This window comes from Megalopta genalis, chromosome 1, assembly GCF_051020955.1.
Source record: "Megalopta genalis isolate 19385.01 chromosome 1, iyMegGena1_principal, whole genome shotgun sequence".
Lineage (NCBI taxonomy): Eukaryota > Metazoa > Arthropoda > Insecta > Hymenoptera > Halictidae > Megalopta > Megalopta genalis.
In genome coordinates, this window is record NC_135013.1 from 16,712,106 (window position 1) to 16,734,354 (window position 22,249).

Here is a 22,249-nt window from a genome sequence, read left to right on the forward strand (position 1 = left end):
CGGGAGCTGAGTAGCTATGTTAACATTTTGTAATGATGCATCGAATTGAACATTGTCTTATTGTCCGAGAATTAAAGTCATAAAATGAAAGAATTTAAGGTGCTTTAGAAGAAGAATTAGTTAGAGAATGATTTACCAATTTATCGATAATGCGCGAGAAAATTGAGAGGTAACTAAAAATGACTATAGACAAATCAATGCACAAGCAGACATAACATAAAGATACTCGATAGTATCAAATTTCGAACGATAATATAAAATATATTCACCACTTTAGACAACTTGGAGCTAAAAATATAAACTGTGATAAAGTCGTGCTACTATAAAATAAAACAGTGCGTGGAACGTGCTTCTGTGAAATGTCCTACCAAATTATTCTGCAGCAGCGAAGCTTCAGAGAAGTGAAAAGAACATTCGGAAATCACCAAGAATAAAGTTTACCAACTTTTGATTACAGAGATTTGATAAAGACGTTTAATAGAATCTAATATAAATAAATTATAATGAAATTCTGTGCTTATTAAAATAAAGCAGTACTTGAGCATATGCTTCAGCAGAAGATTCTTCTGAAATATTCTGCAGCAACGAAGCTTCAGAAAAATGAAAAGTAAATTCGGAAATCGCCAAGAATAAAGTTTACCAATTTTCTATCACAGAGCCTTGATAAAGACTATAATATAAATAGAATACAGATAAATAGAATCTAATATAAATAAATTATAACGAAATCCTGCGCTAATTAAAATAAAGCAGTACTTGAGCACATGCTTCAGCAGAAGATTCTACTGAAATATTCTGCAGCAACGAAGCTTCAGAAAAATGAAAAGAAAATTCGGAAATCGCCAAGAATAAAATTTACCAACTTTCTATCACAGAGCCTTGATAAAGACTATAATATAAATAGAATACACAGATAAATAGAATCTAATATAAATAAATTATAACGAAATCCTGCGCTAATTAAAAGCAGTACTTGAGCACATGCTTCGGCAGAAGATTCTACTGAAATATTCTGCAGCAACGAAGCTTCAGAAAAATGAAAAGAAAATTCGGAAATCGCCAAGAATAAAGTTTACCAATTTTCTATCACAGAGCCTTGATAAAGACTATAATATAAATAGAATACAGATAAATAGAATCTAATATAAATAAATTATAACGAAATCCTGCGCTAATCAAAATAAAGCAGTACTTGAGCACACGCTTCAGCAGAAGATTCTACTGAAATATTCTGCGGCAACGAAGCTTCAGAAAAATGAAAAACAAATAACAATCGGAAATCACACCCAGAATTAAGATTACCAATTTTCCACCACACAGACCTGTGAAACAGGCTTAATGGAATGTAATATACTCGATTCCGATTCGAACCGGTAGTTCATTTACCCAGGCGGTCTAACGAACCCCGGATCGTTATTCAACGCCGACGTTGTTCAGGGAGGATGGCACGCTCGTAATTTTGAAATAGCGACCGGGTCTCGGTATCTTGGAGCGATCGGAGCCTAGACGGAAATTCGACGGAACTCGCGATCGGCTATTAACCTACGACGTTAACCTAATTTCCGCGACGTTAATTGACGTCGCGAGCAACTACTAACAGCGTTTGCCGCGTCGCGTCGCCGTGATTCGAATACGCCGCGGAAATGTTTGTCGCAGCGGATGGGAATGCGTTTTACAAAGGTTGCCGCCTGCCGTGAGCACCGTTTCTACTCGCTACTTGTAATCTCGCCGACCGTCTGTCTATCCGGATCGAGAATTGTCTTGCAACGTAGCGCCAGCCGGCAGCTCATTTTACAAGTAATTGATCTCGCGATAATCTTCTGCCTGTACTTTTGCATCATTTCCTGCGAAGACTTTTCCATTTACACGTCCATTTAAATCGAGGACTGCGCCTCGCCTCGTGAACCCTTCGCGCAATAATTAATCATTCACTTCCGCGAAACTTCAATAATTCGAGGGGATAAGAATTATTACGGTATTAAATACCGAATGAATGGAATTTCAGAAAAATTCACTGCTTTAGAAACGCGTGTTAACTCTAGCATACTTAAAGCATGGTCGAAAATTGTTCACAGAATTTTAAATACGTATTTTCGTTCTAACGATGTTTTCTCATAAATTTTTTATATTTCATTTTTGCATTAATAGGTACCTAAATGTATTAATTAACAGTCTCATCTAGATAAATATACCTCGAACAGAGAAAATAGTTTTCTTTTTACAAGGATACAAAATAAGCCTCTCTTAAGCAGACCTTAAACTTTCTAATATCTTAAGCGTTCTATGGTTGACCATCGTTAAAAAATAACGTAAAAGGGATGGACATTGTCTGATCAAAACCTGCTGCCTCTACTTATGGTCTTTTCCTTGCATTATTTTTTAATCTTTCCCACTGTTAACCCTTTGCCTTACTATTCTCTCCGCGATTACAACGACTAGAATTTGTTCGATTATTATTAGGTCTACCGAAAAGTTCTGTCCGTTTTTGAATTGAAATATAACACAATTTTCATACATTTAATAATTTTTATTGTAGATTATACTTTCCATCGTTGCTTATGACTTCTTGCCAACGTGATGGCAACTTGTAAATGCCATTTTTAGAAAATGATTTATTTTTAGAGGCGAAGAACTCAACTAGTGCTTGGTTGGCATCGGCTTCAGTTTTGAATCTTTTTTCCTGTAAAAAGTTTTGCAAAGAGAGAAACAAGTGATAATCGGAGGGTGCTAGGTCTGGGGAGTATGGTGGATGCGACAGAATTTCCCAGCCTAGCTCTGCGATTTTCTGACGAGTCGCCAAAGCAGCATGTGGTCTGGCATTATCATCGGTAGCCATGTTTTCGCGATCGCGTCTCACTTAATAACAACATGAGACATCTTTGTTTCAGTTTATTTAGGAGAGTACATGTGTGTAAATGCAACGATAAAGAGAGATAGTCGTATATGTCTCAAATCAACATGTGCATATGGATTGAAACTTGAAGTAACACTATCGGACAGAACTTTCTGGTAGACCTAATATTTCATAAATGTATTTAAACAAAATACGATGAAAATGAAACATGCATAGTACAATTACAGTAACTTATACAATTCTCAAAGAGACTGGTGAATAATTATTATTCGTGGCAGCTTTAGTCGCGGGAACAATTTGGCGAACTTCAAAGAGACGTTCTAAACCATATTCCGACTCGAAGTGCAATGAAGCACGTAACAAAATATCGTACATTGAATTTCATGGCATCGTTGCAAAGGCGAGACTTCGATCTTGAAAGCCGCGGTAGCACTGTTTTGCGAAAAAAATATCTAGTCGTATATGTCTCAAATCAACATGTGCATATGGATTGAAACTTGAAATGACACTATCGGACAGAACTTTCCGGTAGACCCAATATAATTTTTTAAGAGAAAAAGAGGAATTCGTATTTCTTGCTGCCTACATTCGCTTGAATACACAAATATTGACGACAAGATAGTGTAATTTCCAAGCTAAGAAATCTGAGTAACATTGATGCTCAACAAGCTATTTCTAGAAATCACCGCATGTCTGACTCGTTGTTATAGTGCAAATGGTCGACAGTGAATTATTATCTACTAAATAGGTACCAGCATTAATCTTGAAAGCAACGAAGCACTATGGAGACCCATTTTACGTATACCTGCTATTATCGCGGGGAAACTAATTGCAAGCGTGCCAATACCATCCGCTGTTTTCGCATCCACGAAGGGGAGGAGATTAGTATATTGCCAGAGGAAATCGGATGGCAGCCGGCAATCGGCAGCGAAAAAAGCAAGAGGATTTGCAAGCAGGAAAAAAGAGAGTCGCGGGAAGCTGGCGGCGGCTCGATCGAACGATTAAAGCGACCGGAGCTTTAACCCAATTTTCAGGCCGTCGATCTTATCGCGTCGGATGAGACCATGGAGAGAAACGAAGAGGGATAAAGACGTAGACCGAGTGACCAATTAGCGTGGGCGTTGTCCTTGCGATAGCCCGGGACGGTGTTTGTTGAACGTGGCCGTCTCTCAGGGAGAGAACGCGCGGATTACTCCGAATAGAAACCCTCTCCGAGATTACGTAAGATTGTTTGGTGCACGAGCCGCTACGAAGATAGAAGCACATTTATGACCGATCGGCGGTTGTACTATGCACAGCACAAATGGCACGTCAATAAACACCGGAGAACCGTGCCCGCGGCTGGCGGGGAGACCGGAACTATTTTTATGGTGTGTCACCCCCGTGCCCTCCCAGGAAACGTGGGAGCCACGCGAATCTGTGTAAACACACACGGAAATACAAAGACAGAGAGAGAGAGAGAGAGAGAGAGGTGGGGGATAGCGATTGCTATTTCGTGATAAGTTCGAAACTGCGAACCATTTCGGATCTGCGTAATCGAACTGCAAATTACAGTAATTTCTCCCTAATTCGCGTTCAGATTCGCACACAAAAATGGACGATTTTGGTAGAGCAGATACGTCTCGTTTTTATAGTTATCGATTGTCCATGTTTGCGGAGAATCTGAGCGTCAGTTAGGGAGACATTGCTGTACAGTAATGTCTCTCTAATTGACACCCATTGATTGACCACAAAAATGGACAATTTGGGAAGAGGAGATACGATTATTCGAGCCTTGCGATTCATTTTTATAGTTATAAATTGTTCACAATTACAAAAAGGAGCCGCAAGCCTCGTATAATCGTATCTCATCTCTTCCCAAATTGTCCATTTTGAGTGCGAATTAGGGAGAAATTACTGTGTTTGGAAGTCGTTCCGAAAGAATCCATAGTTACCGTTTGCATTCGATAAATTTCCAAAAATGTGTCGTGTCGCGATTAAACGCACTCATATGTTTTTCTTTTATTGCACGTTCTAAATTCGATTGAAAGTTTCGGCCTTCGACGAAATTCTAGGTTCTCGCATCGAAGTGGTTTCGAGTGCAAAGTGTTTATCTCTCGAGGATTTTTTTAACCCTTTGCAGTCGGAGACATTTTAACTCGAAATTCAAAGTAGTTTCTTTGACTTCCATTTTATATAACTTAATGCACTTTATACGTATGAAATTGCATTTTGCGAGTCATACAGCAGTTACACTTTCAGCAGATTTGATATGTAAACCGAATGGATAATGTTAAAATTATTTTGAAACGCGACACAGCAGTTTTTAATGGCGCCGTAAAGTCGCCACTCGAGCGCAAATAGTAAAATAGCAAACTAGTAAAATTATATACGGCGCGGCAACTGGCAAAAATGTGCGTCGAATTTTTGTTTACGTCGACGCTTGAATTATTCGTTCGCGTTGCTTCAAGAAATTGTAACTCAATACGACGACATTCGCGTTCAAAGGGCTAACGACGGGTGATGAAAGCAAAGCGGAAACTCGAACTTCAGAGGGAAATGTTAAGCTTGTAACCACTTTGCAGATCTTATATAATGAATGACCGGACTGCGATGGTATCTGTAATCGTAAAGAGAAGGGTGAAAGAATTAAGGAGCGTCGATACGTTGCTTTCAAGCTGCTGTAATTATTAAAAAAGAAAAAACGGAAGAAACTCCCGAGTGACTCTTGATTCTTGCGACAAATGTAGACGACGTTTATTTTGCACAAAAATCCGCAATCCGTAAATAACTAATATAATCGAAGTATACAATTTAAAAGCGTCCGAAGTACGTTCGACCGAACCGAAGAACCGTCTTGAATGAATATAGAAGTCGCGAAGCACGATTTTGAGAGCCTTGTGCCGCTTCTGGGCCCAAATGCTGCCGAGCGTCGCGTCGAGGCCGATGTCGGTAATTGGAAGCACGATCCAGCGGTGTATAAATACTCTTTTCTCGTCCGTCGTATTTACATAGATGCAGCGGGCTCGGAGGAGGCAGATAAGAAACGAACGGAGGAGCCGCGCGTCCCGGATTAACGATTCCCCAGAGGTCGCCCAAGGCGAGTAGAATACCATGGTGGATCTCCTCTATTTCGGGGAACAACGATACACGAGCGGGCCAGCCGAATTTCGGCTCTCCAATTAATATTATTCGAGGATTACGGACCTTGCCCACTCGAAATATTCCTCGGACCCGGCCATATGTTTCGTCTGACAGTGACGCGTGGCGCTCGCGTTGCGATCTATTTTCTGTCAATAGCGAGGCCGCGCAATCGGTTTTAGACTCGGCAATTAAACATAGGCGGCCAGGTGACGAAACCGCCGCGCTAAGAGTATCTAAGCTGTCGAGAGATGAGGAATGTCTGCGGCCGGTATGTTTTTCCAAGAGACGCGCCGGGTTAGACGATCGCAGAATAGACCGCGATCCGTCTTTGTCTTCGATTCTACGCAGTTTCCTCTGTAGAAGCACTCTTCGCGGACCTCGATACGAGGCGCCGTGCCGCGGGTGCCCGCACCCCGAGCGGCGCCCGAATCGGCTCGACGTTTGAGTTCCTGCTTCGATCGTTCGCGCGACCATCTTCGCGGATACCGCGAAATAATTCATTGCTGAAATCTGTAGCTAGCATCGATCCATCCTGGATATCAGAATTATTTTCGTCCATATTGTCGTTCCGCGTGAAGAAATGGCAACACACGGTATAATGTCTCTCTAATTGACGCTTAGATTGCCCACGAAAATGGACTATTTGGGGAGAAGAGACGCGATTATATTATAATAATTTTATTTAACTATATTATTATTATACTATATTATTATTATTATATAGTATATATAGATTGTATAATATATAAGTATATATAGATTAACTATATTATTATTATTATATAGTTTTTATAGTTGTTGGCAGTTTGTAACCGCGAGGTTCGAATAAAAAGTTATCCACTTTTGCCTACAAGCTGCAGGACAATTGGGGACAATTTACTGCATAAATAATGCAAAAGTATGCTCACGTTGATGACGATCTTCTCGCAAAAATCGCCTGTGTATTGGGTCAACAATTATAAAAACGTGCCGCAAAGCTCGAATAATCGTATTTCCCCTTCCCAGATTGTTCATTTTTGTGCACAATCCGTGCGTCAGTTAGGGAGACATTACTGTACTTCTATATTCTTTATTAAGTTACATATTTTATAAAAGCGTCGTACTCGAGCAATGTATGAAGAAATACAAACATATATACGGCAAAATTACAATAACTTACACACTTCTCAAAGAGATTGCAGCATTCTAATTGGTTCAATGAAACTGCAACGTATACCGTGCGATGTTGGTCTTTAACTGTCGCGTTCTTTAACCCCTTAATGCACAATTTAAAAAAAAAAACCGACCAAAAAAAATCAATTTTTTTTATCTAAGAAAATACATATTTGGACCTTAATTTCAATAAATATGTAAAAAAAATGCAAAAATTACTAAAAATTCAATAAAAATAGTGGATAAATAATTATAGTGAATATTGAATCGCATTGCAGATCGAATTTTGTACCCATCGTACTGTTTTTCAATTAATATAGGTAACATAACATAAGTTGCGACGCCGACCGTATATATACGGGTCTGCACATTTTGGCCGGTTTTGCACGCCCGTGTTAATACGTTTCTGCGCGTTAAGGGGTTAACTGTCGAAATCGGCTGTAACGAACGTAGACCAGTTGTTTCGAGAAAACTTTTCGAACGAGGCTACTCGAGGATGAACTTTCCGTGGATTTATTAAGGTCGAACGGAGAAGAACCTTCGATCGAGAAGAGGTTTTTTTTTCTACGGCGTCGTACGCGTGATTCTTGGCCTGGGTGGTCGACGACAGGCGGTTTCTGGGTCACGGTGGGAAGCATTCTCGGAGTATTTCCGCGAGACGACGCGCTATTTTCAGCCGGTCTTCGGATACGTGGGCACACCGGAAAGAGTCCTTTCTCCGTGCACACCGGTCTATCCTCATTCACGACTGGAAATAAACCCATCTGTCTGTTTAGCGCGGCCGCGGCGCAGCGGGAGCCGCGGCGGCAACAATGGCCGCGAGGCTTTCATTCAGCCGGGTGAACCTCTCCGGTTCGTTCGTCTTCGGGGCTGATCTCGATGGGGACGAGTGACCGTCCGGCAATTAGACCGCGTCGAAGTGCCCGGACATCGTCGAACGGGCGGGCTTCTTCGAGTGTTTCTTAATCGACTTCTATCGGCGATCGTTGCCCCGCCTACCGCGAACAATGCCATTGTGAGCCGACCAACAATAACAACCGGCCCCGCGCCCCTCTCCCCGCCCGGGACTTTAATCCTCATTTTTGTCGTCGTCGATCCGAGACAGAATACCTTTATTGTCCCCGAGATACACGGCAGAGACATTAATGAGGAGCTCGGAATTAATCCCTTCAGGGGCGCGGGCGAGCGGGTGTCAATGAAACTCGGAGAATAGATTTCTGTAAATATGCATTCTCTGCTCGACGCGCATCCACCGACCGCGATATTGTATATACCGCTCTCTCTCTCTCTCTCTCTCTCTCTCTCTCTCTCTCTCTGTCTCTCTTTTTTTTGTTTTCGAATGCACTTGTCGAGCCCGGCTTTTGTACACGGGATAGGCATTATCCGCTTCGTCATTGTGCCTGCGGATAATGCTGTCTGACTAGGACGAAACAGTAGCTAGCGCGCTCTAACGGTGGCCGTCGTGCTCGTTCCCAGCGAAAAATCATTGTCAAATTGACCTGCAAGCTAATTGCAACCACGAGAATGGTGAAAACGCGGCGAGAGCTGCTGGTCATCGTGTTCGCGTCATAGTTCTACTTTTTCCAGCGTTACCGTCGCATCTCACGGTTTATTATGCCCTCGTTGGGACTGGGAGCTTCGAAGCCACGCCCACTCTGGATTTTCTAGGTAGAGGCACCGAGAGATAGTCTTTTGCTGGAAGTCTGTTAGCATTCGAAAAAGACTAGCTGCTTCCATGTTATTCTAGATTCGATATGTCATTGTATGACTCTTGCTTGGTTGCATCGAAGATCGGAGCATATACAGAGTGTCCTAAAATTATGGTATTTCCGGCAAATGAGGGGTTGCTGAGGTGATTTGAAACAACTTTTTCCTTAGCGAAAATGCAATCCGCGGCTTTGTTTACGAGTTATTAACGAAAAACAGCGACCAATAAGACGCGAGCTCTCCTGACGCGACGCGGCCGAGCCAATGAGCCGAACAGGGCTCTGACCGCTCGTTGGCTCGGCCGCGTCGCGCCAGGAGAGCTCGCGTCTTTTTGGTCGCTGTTTTTCGTCGATAACTCGTAAACGAAGCCGCGGATCGCATTTTCGCTAATGAAAAAATTACTTTAAATGACCTCAAGAATCCCTTATTTCCCGGAAAGACCATAATTTTTGGACACCTCGTATATGCTTTATATTGCTATATATAGGGTTTATATTGGACATAGCAAAGCAGTCTTCTGTCAATATTCTAATAGCATTAGAAAAGGTTCAGTTTCTTTTAAATCTCTCCAGACATAGGAACATAGGATGTGGGAACAATTTGTCCTAGCTTTATTCAAAGTCATGACATCAACGAAGTCACGCCCATCCAGAAGCTTCAATATTAAATGTAACAAAGTATCAAGTTTTCTATCAGGATTCATAAAAGGTCCAGCTCTGGTGGTTAACGAAACAGTGGTTAATGAAAGTGTTCGAACACCTTTTAAAACGCTATAACTTTTCTCGAACTAGATTAAAAGACTTGGATTTTTTTAGATTATAATGAGTCTAGTCCACTAGACAATGACTGAAATGCTTTTTCTTAATTTTACTCTTATCTGCAACGACAAAAAATCTGAAAATCCACGTTTTTTAACTTTTTTTATCTGAGCCTATAACAAAAATTTCGAAAGTGTCTTTCGTAGATCCCGGCAACTTATGAATATGCATGCTGAAAATTTGATGGAAATCGTTTGACGTTGTTTACGAGTTACAAGTTGAAGATCACAAAAATCCCAGTTTTGTCACGATCTTCGACACTTTTTACCAAATTTTCAGCATACGCATAAGTTATCGAGATCTACAAAAAGCAATTTCTTATATTTTCGTTATGGGTTCCGTTGAAAAGGTTTAAAAACGGGAGCCTTTTATTTTTGTTGTCATTCCAAGTAATAGCAAAATAAAAAACAAAGCATACTAGTATATAGCATACTTGTCCAGTAGACTAGTCCCAAAAATTCAAGTCGTTTCTACTATTTTTAAAAAAAGTTATACCGTTTTTCTGGTGGTCTTAAGTACATGGCCGCCACTGTAGGTTCGTATCGTCCGACAGAATATCGTTCCAACTGCAATCGTTCGAAGCTAAAACAATGAAACTACGATCATTAAAGACCTCTTACCTTTGACATAGCAAAATGGACAACCTTCTGTCAAGATTCTGATATGCCCAACTCTTTCTGCATCGCTCTAAACTACGCAAAGTGAAAGCAGCGAAGCCACGCCCACCTTGTACCTCTACAAAGTGTCACGCACACCAAGATGCCCCGATAATTAGCATTCGATACTCCTCTCTGGACGATCGTTTCTCCGATTAAACGGCCGTAGTACAAGAAGAAAATTGTTCTTCCACTCTTTCGAGTCACGTACCGCGACGACGAGGCGGCAACACGTGCTCGCCGATGCGTCCCGCGTCTATTTCTGCGATACGTCAGGCTATTCTCAGTGACGCTCCGAGTGCATCGACTGTCATCGGTGCTCTAGGAATAAACCATCCGTCACCGGGCAACCGATCGCGACGTGTACGCCCGCACGTCAGACCCCGTTTCCTCCGTAGCGTCGCGTTTCCGTCGAGTTCGAGTACGGGCCGCGCGGTGTTTTCCCTCAGAAACGTCGCGCCCGGACTTTGATAAATAGTCGGCCGTTGTCCCGCCACCGGCGACGTAATTAAACGACTAAATTGAAATATCGATTTTTCCCCTCCGGCGGTGTGACGTCGAGCTTCTCTGCGCCGCGAGAGACTCGAGGGCGCGCAACTGCGCGAACACCTACCCCCATCGACGCTTTGAATATCTTGTTGACACTGACGAGGAGGCCGCGAGACCTTCGGATCTCGCCGGGGACGGGAACGATCCTGCGTTTTACCGAGCTGCATGGAAAATGTCTATTGCTTCGTGCTGCAAATACTCAACGTGCATTTTATTCGGCGTTCATCGGTCGAGTTCACGAGAATGTATTATGTTAATAAACATAATACATAATCGCTATTACTGAGGACCTGTGACGCCCCAACAGCGAACGACTTTTTCATGTTCAACGTGACATCGATCGGACCCTTTCTATTCTGCCGGTAGATCGGTTTTAGAAACAGCTTTTGCGACGTCTCTTCGAACTGCGAACGAACGTCTTCTGCGATGCTAAATTTGGATCGGAATCGAGATAATTTAAATTATTTCTGCTCGGAATGTACCGAGGACTTAAAATCGTAGAAACAGCAAGCATTTTCTTGGCGATCATGGCTACAGGCTCGACCTAAGGGTTACTTTCAGTCAGAAAACTCGACCGATAATGTATTATGTTTTCTGACTGAAAGTGACCCTTAGGTCGAGCCTGTAGCCATGATCGCCAAGAAAATGCTTGCTACTTCTGCGATTTATTCGAGTTATTTATTATTCATTATTATTTATTATGATTATTATGATTATTATTATTATTATTATTATTATTATTATTATTATTATTATTATTAATTATTATTATTAATTATTATTATTATTTATTATTATTATTATTATTCGATTCGAATAATTTAAATTATCTCAATTCCGATCCTAATTTAGCATCGCGGAAAAGCTGTTTCTAAAACCGATCTACCAGCAGAATAGAAAGCGTTCGATCGATGTCACGTTGAACACGAAAAAGTCGTCCGCTGTTGGGGCGTCACAGCGTCGTCGGTAATAGCCACGAATTACGACGCGATATATGTGGACTGTATATAAAAATAAGGAATCGGATTTTGCTTGAAGTTTTGTACTCGGCCCGCGACTACACTGCACCCTTGGTCAGGAGGTCTTAGTTCTACGAATTCTGTTACAACTCTGCTCTATTAGAGAATATTTTCCTTCGCGGTAGACTGCTACCCCTCCAACGCATTTCTAATACTCGCTGATTGGTTCTCTTTGATTTTTGGCAATAGCCAATCGGCGAGTCTGTTTTAAAGCAGACATCCTTCCCTTGCGCCCTTAACGCGTCTTTCAGGGAGGGTGCTGGTGTATGGGAGGTGGGAGCGGCCGCAAGGCTTTGGCAAAGGTAGGAAAATTCCTCCAGGCATCACCGTCATAAAACAATGTCAGGCTGACCCTTCGGAACTGTTCCTTTTTTATGACACGTCCTGGCCATCGAGGCCGAGAGAAGCGAAGTCCCAAAAATCAAGCGATAGAGCATGCGTACTCTCGGCCGGCGAACACTTTACGTCCAAAATGCATACCAGGTGTTATTAAAAATCCTAAGCTCAAAAACAGCCGGCTAGGCACGTTCGTGTCATAAAGAACATCAGTGCTGTGCACTAACATCCGCTGTCGCGCTTAAATCGGCGAAGGTGTTGCCATCGACGTCTCCCAGCCGTAAAAGATCGAGATGCGCGGTGCTAGCCTTCGGAGAGCGAAGTTAAAGTGTGCAGGTTTCTTGTGTTAAAATGACTCTGTTTATTGCGTGTTTTGGGGTCTTATATACTCGAAGACAAATCAGGGTGGGGGATGTAAGAAGCTTGAGGTTTAAAGGCCATGTTTGATGGGTGGTGAGTCAGAGAGCTGATGTGCAAGTTCGAGGTTGAACCCTATAGGTAACTCAGGTAATTCAGGTAATTCATTACTATAGTTAATTCAGGAGGTGACGTAAGGGTCTAGGAATTATCTTCGGGTAGAAGCCGCCGCTTCACACTAGCCTGCGAACTTCGTGCACGGTCACGAGATCGGGGAGTCTTCGAGTTTCATTAGAGGCTGCTCTGGGGGGCGGAGCCGAAGCAATGTCCAACGACGGTGACTTCGGGAAGTCAACATCTTTGCGAGGGAAACGGGAGTCCCGGGGCAATGTCCATAGTTGGCGAGCTCTCGAAGAAGAAAGCTCGGCTTTCCCTGGTCGCCGGCTGCCTCGGAACAAGAGCACAGCTTCGTGGCGAAATTTGCGGCTGGCGCGAAAGCTCCTCCGGTATCCGGCATCGAGTGCCGGCCACGGAAGAGAGCTTACGAGCCGAAAGATTGGCCGGCGGTGGGGAAGGGGGGGCGACTCCTATCTTTTGTTAGCGTGGCCCGGCTAATCTGCCCCCTTTATTTCTGGAATCGGTCGCGACCTTCCCGACGAAAGCGAGAAACATTTGTCTCGCGGGGCGAAACGGTTGGCACTGTCGCGTGATAACAGGCCTGCCACCTTCGACGAATGCTTGGCGCCGATCACTGATTATATTTATGCACGCTGCGACTCTGCCGCGCCAAGGTCGCCGAGCCGCGCCACCCCGAGACACTTTTTTGACGGAACTGGGACAAGGAAGTCGAAAGCACAGCGTCGCCCCGGCGCGCCTTTCTTGGCCTAGTTGACCCGATAAACCTCCCGCGTTATTCCGATTCTATATATAGCGTGTTATCATGGCGCACTCTGAATCACAGATTTCCTCGCGGAACGATGATCTAGATATTTTCCGTCGAACTATACCGCGGAGGAAACGCTGTTTGGAACTGCTTTGACCGATTTTTCCGGTTTATACGTTCCGAATACTGGCGCTTTAAGATGCTGTTCACCTCGGCAATGTCGGGGAATAAATTTTGGCGTGGAACCGCGGGGAAATAGCGGGAGCAACGCTGGGAATCGACCCGGAGCCTCCGCCGCCTCCGCAAAGTGGAACGTGGAGATGCTCTTTGGCGGCACGTCGCCCTTCCACTTTTCATTTTCTTGCTCCTTTTTCTTTCTCGCGTCTTGCCGCCTCGCCCTGCGGAACACCTCCGTGGTCCAAATTCATAGCACCGTTACTTATACGCTATTCATTATGCCCCAGGGGTCTTCAGCCTCCATTCTTAAAGATCTTACGTTATTTTTAAGCATTGCCGGGTATTCAGCATTCTTTCGGCTGTTAAACGATGCTGAAAATATTTCTGCGAAAGGTCTATTTCTAGCTGCTTCTATAATCCTTTTTGAAGCGGTCGCATATGCGCATTGCGGCCCTAAATTACTCCTCGACATCAAGTGGAGTTACTGTAGATTGCACGGATGATGGATATAGCGATCTCATTATGATAGGGGCTTATTAAACCTTTGAGGACGAATGTTGACACAGAGGTAGCAAATATATCGTTTCATTATTTATGGTACAAAAGATCAGGATATATTGCTAATTATTCCTATTGTTCGAGTCTTTGATACAGAATCCAGTTTCCACGAAGGGCGAAAGGCGTAATTAAGATGCAGTTGTAATAATTGTTCGACATACGTGTACGAATAAATAATATATTCAGTAAACTTCCAGCGCGGATATCGCGGACTCCAATTCACTTACTTACCCTGAATTATTATTATTAATAATATTTATATAATATATATAATAATATATACTCCAATTCACTTACTTATCCTTAATTATTATTATTAATAATATTTATATAATATATATAATAATATATAATATTATTATTATTAATAATTATTATTTGTTAATTACCCTTAATTATTTATCTCAAACAACTTGCCGAGCGAAAATGAATTTTGCTTCGCAAGGAAGATTTCCTGGAAATCTTTCGTGGCATGTTTGTAACACACGCCAACTTTTAGTTACACTGTATTTCCTATAACAGGTTGTATGTAAATTATGTAACATAATATCTCGTTAGTCGAAGAATAACTTGGCTGGCATTTAGAAATAATCGATCCTGTTACGAGCAGCATCTCGTGCGTACATATTAACTGAAGTAAATCTAACTGTTTGCCCTGTATTAAGAAGATTATAAAGAACGTTACAGAATCCGGAAGTAAAATTCATGTGAAAGAAATTTTAATCAGTCACGAAGATTTTCACGCATAATGTGCTGCTAAATATGAATGCTATTCGGTTTCTTATTAATCAAAACAAAATTTGATTTGTCCGTTATCAAAATCTGAATGAAATTAAAAGAAGACATACAGAAAACGAAAACTGTCTCGATCGATCAAGGGAGTTATTAACCCTTTGCACTCGAAGCTATTTTAACTGTAAATATAAAATCATTTTTCTAACTTATAGTTTTTCTATCATAAAAATTGAGATTAATATTCGATTATAACATTTGAAATATAATTTTATTATAACACTTGAAACATAATTCTATTATAATACTTGAAATTGACTCTTGGGACTCGCGCAATAATTGCACTCTTAGCAATCTTTTAAATCTAAACTTTTTGTTAATATAAAAATTATTTTAAAACGCGATGTAACAAATTGCACTGGTGCCTCAGAGTCACCACTCGAGAGCAAAGGGTTAACACGTTAATTGCCGAATATCAACCTCAAAAATTTCGACAATATTAAAATCATTTAATTAATGAAACTATAAACTTAAAACTTAATAGTGCAACATAAATTTACCAAAAAACGTTACAAAATACTGCCGTTTCTATGTTATCTTCACTATATAATCCGTTTATTATACTATAATTATTATTTCCGTTTATTATACTATTATTTATTATTATTATTAAACGGATTATTGTACTATAATCTAATTATATAAAATATTATTATAAAATATTAAATACACTATAATCCGTTTATTCGTCGTTCAATCGACTCGAATAATAAATAAACTCGCATATTCAATTATATAATATAATTAACGACTAGCGCCTCGACAAGCAAAAAATCGTCTTTACGAAAGTTCAAATTTGCCGAGCTCCAGCCACCGTCGAGGCCTTTGACGACAGCCTCGACGATGGACAGAGAAAGATGGGGTTGGCTTCTAACCCCGAAAATTCCTCCGACGCTAAGAGGATCTTCGATCGGAGGTCGGCCGACTCTCTGTGTTCGTCGAGAGTTCGTTGTCGGAAAGTTTCCCGGAGCCAAGGGTCCCGCCATTGTCCGAGGATTAAGGCGTGATCCGAAGACAGCGTGGCTAGGAAGCGAACCGACGGTTCCGGCGCGGCGAAACTGTCGAATCGTCGCCGGTCGATGCACGATTTAGAGGCGATAGGTCGCAGCTCCGGCTGCAACTGCGCGATAAAAATGACAACGAAGAGGAAAAAAACAGTGTCGGCGGAGTGTTGGCGGCGAGCCTGCGGCACTGCCGTCGCCGTTCCGATGTTCTGTCGATCGGGATCCGCGTGTTTGGTTGGCAGCCTGCCTGCCGATCGGCGATCGGCAATCGGCGACCGGCGGCCCGCAATATTTTCGGAAACGGGTCCCAGCCTTTCTTCGCCGAGGCGGGTCGGGCAACTTCGATGCCGTACGTATCGCCAATGCCAGCCGATCGTGAAAGGACCCGCAATCCAGATCCCGCCATCTTGTCTGTCTTTCGGCGATCCAATTCGCGGTAGAATCGTCTAGCGATTTCCTGGTCCAGTAGCCTGTTAATTAACGACCGCATTCCAGTAGGTACGCCGCCTAGTGCTGTCCTGTGTGCACCAGAATCTGGCGATCGATCCGTGCCGAGCCGCGATCCTCGATCGATCCGCGCGAGCTCGAACGATCCATCGAGCTTGGACAAGGCTCCGTCGGGCCGTCGACCTTACCGCCGACTTACCTGTCTAGTAGCTCATTAAGAGAACAGCTTGGGTACAGGGCCTTAGTTAGTACCGAGCTAGTCGCAACCTAGTTTCTCGTTTTCTACGTTCTCCTCCCCTTTCTATACGATGTACAGTTGTTATTGTTCTTATTGTTCTTGTTGTTGATGTTGTTGGTTGTGGTACGTATATCCCCGTAGGTGATGCGAGCGCGCACGAGGACTGCGGTAATCTCATCCGATCTTGTTTGTTTTCCAGATCGCTGCCGAAACTCAGCAGCCAGGACGAGGATGGGCCAAACCCCCACACCCAATACACAGGCGTCACGCACTTCGAGCCCATACCGCACGATCATGACTTTTGCGAGAGGATCGTCATCAACGTGAGCATACTTTTGCGATTATTTATGCGGTCGATTCTCACCGATTGTGCTGCAGCTTGTAGGCGAAAGTGGATAATTTTAGGAGAGGGGGTTATTCGAACCTCGCGGCACGTTTTTATAGGTGCCGATTATCAACAAAGCTCGAATAATCGTATCTCCTCTTTTCAAATTAATCATTTTTGTTTACAAGCTGAAGAACAATTGCAGAGAATTCATTGTACATATTTAATTTTCGTCGCGTTGTTTACCTGCGCCGTTGGGACACCGTTGCTTAGATTTTTGGAATTTTTCTTTGGAATATGTTGGAATTCTATGGAATTTTTATAGAAGCGAGTTAAATAGAATATTAAGGGCTGAGGATATAATGAAAAACAAGGGATGGTTTTTTAAAGATGTTGATGGGCCTAAGAAGGGACATTACCTAGACGTTCAATTAGTTTCGAAAAACTAACGATTAAAAATTATAATATCCCTCGTCCTTTTAACGTGATTCGTTGATTCTCCGCCGTTCATCACTATTTATGCTTTTGTTTTTGTCCTTGAAAAAAATGGGTGTTTAGCCGTATATATATATATAATAATAATAATAATATATAATAAATAAATAAATATATATATATTTATTTATTTACTTATATATATTTAGGTTATATATTATATATAATCTATATAATTAATAATATAATAATAATAATAATAATATAATCTATAATCTATATTTAGATTATATATTATATATTATATATATACAGGGTGTCCCAGAAATATCTCGCAATCCAAGAATGGGAGATTCCTGAGGTAATTTGAAGTAAGTTTGTCCTTGGCGAAAATGCAATCCACGGCTTTGTTTACGAGTTATTAACAAAAAAAGGGTGACCAATGAGAGGTGAGATATGCCGGCGCAAGGCGGCCGAGCCAATGAGGGGAATTGGGCTTCGCGCGCTCATTGGCTCGGCCGCCAAGCGCTAGGCGAGCTCGCCTCTCATTGGTCAGTGTTTTTCGTTAATAATTCGTAAACGAAGCCACGGGTTGCATTTTTGCTAAGGCAAAAGTTACTTCAAATGATCCCAGGAACTTCTCATTTCCGGTTTGCGAGACATTTTTGGGACACCCTGTATATAAGGAAATACAGGCTAATTTTGAAAATAGTTTGCACCGTTCTCTATGCATTCGCTGCATCTTAGAACAAATTAATGAACGTCTAATACGAATTAGGTGAAATCAAAAATTTGAATCTGCATTAACTTACAATCATGTTCTGCCAGGTAACTGTACCATATGCCAGCGTTCGATACTCAATAAAATGTGATCGGTTTATGAACTTGGAACAGACGCGATGATGAAACAGCACGAAACCGTGGCTCAATTCTCAAACACAATTACCGATCGCCGTCACGTCTTATTTACCGGCACTCGTAAAATCCGTGTAACGGTAGCAAACGCCTGCCTAAGAAAACAAGCCTGCGAAAGGGTCAACAGTGGTCCGTTTCGATCACGCGTTCGACTTCCTATCCCACTAAATTATGGCTAATTTCGAAGAGGGGGATTGCATTTATGACTCCTGCGTCGAAAGAGGGATGTTTACGACCATAATACGATCCGCGAATCGTTCACGCGCTCGGAGGGCATTGATCGATACGTATCGAGTGTCGGTGAGCCGAATCGTTCAAACGTTTCCGTTCCCGTTTTCATTTTTCTTCCATTTCGCAATTGTTTGCTATTGTCGGAACTTCGATACGCGTGCATTAATTCTGTGTAAACTTTGCGAAAATTGAATTTGAGGCCTTGGAAGATGGCTGCATTTGAGATTTGTCTTAACCCTTTCGCTACTACGGGCCACTATAGTGGCCCTCCATAAGATGCCACTGAGGTACTACGGGCCACTATAGTGGCCTTTCATAAGATGCCACTGAGATACTATGGGCCACTATAGTGGCCTTCCATATGATGCATTATATTGCATAATGTTTTATTTCCTCTCATACTGTAAATTAAAGAGCGCATGCTAAGACGTTATAAATACCCTGGAATACCCTTTATTTATAAATACCCTTTGGAGAGAAATTTTTTTTTTTTCGTACGAAAACATTCAAGCAGCTTGGGTTCTCCGCCGCGGTACTCCCGCTGACGATCGGCGTCGCGTAGCGTGCAGTGATGTCGCGGCGCTCCGTTCAGCGGAAGTACCGCGGTGGAGAACCCGCCCGTAGCGAAAGGGTTAAAGATAGTCAATATTTGGATTTTTATGCAAAATAAACGTTTTTAAAGACGATTCTAAGAAACAGAAATTATGAAAAAATTGATTGTTTCTCTCAGTAATTTTGGTAAGGTGAAAATAGTGTAGTAATTATAGTAAACCCTTCTTACGTCTCCATAATTTTATATTCTACTTGCTTATATTTGTCATACGTGCTCAGCGTACCGTCTTCTTCATAGTTGTAACGATTAGAAGCTTTTCAATCGTAACAATTTCTTCGAAGAGAAAGGAAATATATATTTATCGTGTTCCAAGATTTACTTGAATGCTTGAATATTGATAACAAAATATACGGATTTAATAGAACCGAATAACATTCGTACCTAACAAGTTATTATTAACCCTTTGCACTCGAAGCTATTTTAACTGTAAATCTAAAATAATTTCTCTGACTTATAGTATTTTTATCTTATACGATAAAGTGCATTTTGTGCATGCGAAATTGAGCCTCGCTACTTACAAAACGGTTACACTTTTAACAATTTTTAGAAATGTAAACTTTGTTAATGTAAAAATGATCTTAGAACGTGATACAACAAATTTTAGTGATGCCTTAGAGTCACCACCCAAGTGCAAAGGGTTAAAAGTCTCCACCACGAATCGAACTACGGCAAGGAATTAATAAATGAAAAATTTAGCAATCCTTCTTTTCATAAAAGTTTTCGTTTTCGATGTCACAACAATAAATCCCCTGTTACCAAAAAGCTTTCATTCGATCATACGCACGATCGTAATCGGTCCGGTTGAATAATGGCAGACTCGAAAATCAGAATTTCCTCGGTTACCAGGAACTTTGCAGGCGGAAGAACTGGCCGCAATCCACTAATAGGACGAGACGCGACAAATACTCGGTGCCGGGAACTCGATCGGAAGTATTTAACGGCTCCGGGCGGGGACCGATTTACGAGGCTTAATGGCGTCGACCGATCGAATTAATCGAAATTTCAGCTTGCGTTTTTCTGCACGGTCGTGTTCGAAAGGGGTGCCGCGTCGTTTCATATCTCGTCGGCCGGTCTATCGGCGGATAATTGGAGTCGAAATTCAGCTGGTCGCGTCGGTGGCGCCCGTCGAAGAAAATGAACGATAGGGGGGGGAAAAAAGCGAAATCCACCGACCCGTATTCGATATCAATTGTCCGGAATAACGAAGCGTACTTGTCGCCCGGTCCGACCCGACCCGACGCGCCGAAGAAAAAAGGAATGAAGTCCGAGACGGAGCGAGGAGAGAAAGAGAGAAATGTGGATCCGCTCGAACACACGATTCGTGTGTGTCGCCCCGGTGCGATCGTCAACTATCGGGATTACGATGGCTCCATGCTCGACTAAGAACGATCCGCATTCGGATCGATCCGCGACCGGTTCGCCGGTTCGCATACTCGCTGTCCAGCCATTCCTATTTCATTCTTTTCGAAGAAACAAGACTATCTCAAGACACGAAGTGACCTACAGACCGTATTTTGGCAGCCGGCCAAGTTCGTCTTGGAATCAGAGGCGATATAGTACCAAGGTCGTATAGTGTGAACGGAATTATCTGTCCTCGTGGATGACACGACTGCATTGCGCCAATTACAACAGCCGTCCGATCCTCGCTCGCGGATTTTTCGCGGATTGATCCCCTTGATCGATCGGCCTTCGCCGGTTCGAACCTGTCTCCAGCTATTCAACGCGTTCTACTGAATTCTGGGGGATTTCGACGGGGCTTTTGTATGCTTCGACTGCTTTGTCTGCTTCCGAGATATGCACAGGGATTTTTTAAACATTTTTCGGTTTGCAAATCTGTACGTATTTCGTCGGGAAATGATATCAGGAGGTAAAGAACAAAATTGTTTAGATATCTTCCTACAAAATCTGTTTTCTTTCATAAATCGCGGTGCTATGGACAGTAAATTCTCCCCAATCGACCTTCAGTTTGTGAACAAGAAGGAAACAATTTGGGAAGAGAGGATGCGCTTTCTCAAGCCTCGCCGTCAACAAACTATAAAAACGAAGCTTTGTCTGCTTCCGAGATAGGCACAGGGATTTTTTAAACATTTTTCGGTTTGCAAATCTGTACGTATTTCGTCGGGAAAAGATATCAGGATAAAGAACAGCGTGTTACAAAATTGTTTAGATATCTTCCTACAAAATCCGTTTTCTTTCATAAATCGCGGTGCCATGGACAGTAAATTCTCCCCAATCGACCTTCAGTTTGTGAACAAGAAGGAAACAATTTGGGAAGAGAAGATACGATTTTTCAAGTCTCTCGGCTCGTTAAAAACTATAAAAACGAAGCGCAAGGCTCGAATAATTGCATCGCCTCTTTCCAAATTGCTGCAAAACGCTGTTACACTTGTCTCGAATCGCATACACATTTTAATCCATACCAAAGAAGATTATGGTTATGAATATTTAGAACCTAATCTATTAAAAATACATGTTATGCAGTTTCTTTAGATCGAAATAAAATTCCACTCTTGTGTTATCAATGTTTAATCCCTTGACGCTCCATTTAAAAGACCACCGAGTTTTGAAAATGGATATTTAAATTTATCGAGCCTGAGCGGAATTTTATGTCTAGCCAAAGAAAAAAGATCACGGAAAATAATCTATAAGAATTATCGTTAAAATTATTTTTTCGCTTGCTTCTTAATCAATGCTTGCGTGAAATAATCTACTCGCAACAGAGCTCGTTTAGACAGATATTTAAATCCGAAGCGGCTTGGAGCGTTAGGTGCATCAAAGGATTAAACATTAAAGCAAAAGTTAGATAGCCGATAAATATAAATTTTCTTACTCGTCTAGAAAGTTATTAGTGACAAATAAGGGCCAATAAACGTAGCTGTGAAAAAAGTCATAGCGTAAAGGTCGAGAAATTGTTTTGATGTAATTTCACTTGTTTCGTAACGTCGTTAAGGAATTTTAATCTAGGTACCAAAATTTTAGACTCTATCGTTAGTTGAGTTTTAAGTTACCCAAAATTTTGTAGCAAAGGTTTCCTAATTTCAAAACCAGCGCAGGTCCATG

General features: G+C 42.0%; 1 protein-coding gene across 15 annotated transcripts in view; it reads left to right on the top strand.

Moving 5' to 3' along the window:
• shaker (potassium voltage-gated channel protein Shaker) overlaps nt 1-22,249 on the top strand; it is a 489,510-nt gene that overhangs the window by 414,716 nt on the left and 52,545 nt on the right. For all 15 annotated transcript variants that reach the window (XR_004490632.2, XM_033473847.2, XM_033473868.2 and 12 more), the window contains one exon: nt 16,870-16,993. Coding sequence is in view for 14 of the 15 variants with exons in the window: in XM_033473847.2 (XP_033329738.1) it covers nt 16,870-16,993 (124 nt within the window). In the remaining variant the exon portion in view is untranslated. The remainder of the gene's footprint in view (nt 1-16,869; nt 16,994-22,249) is intronic.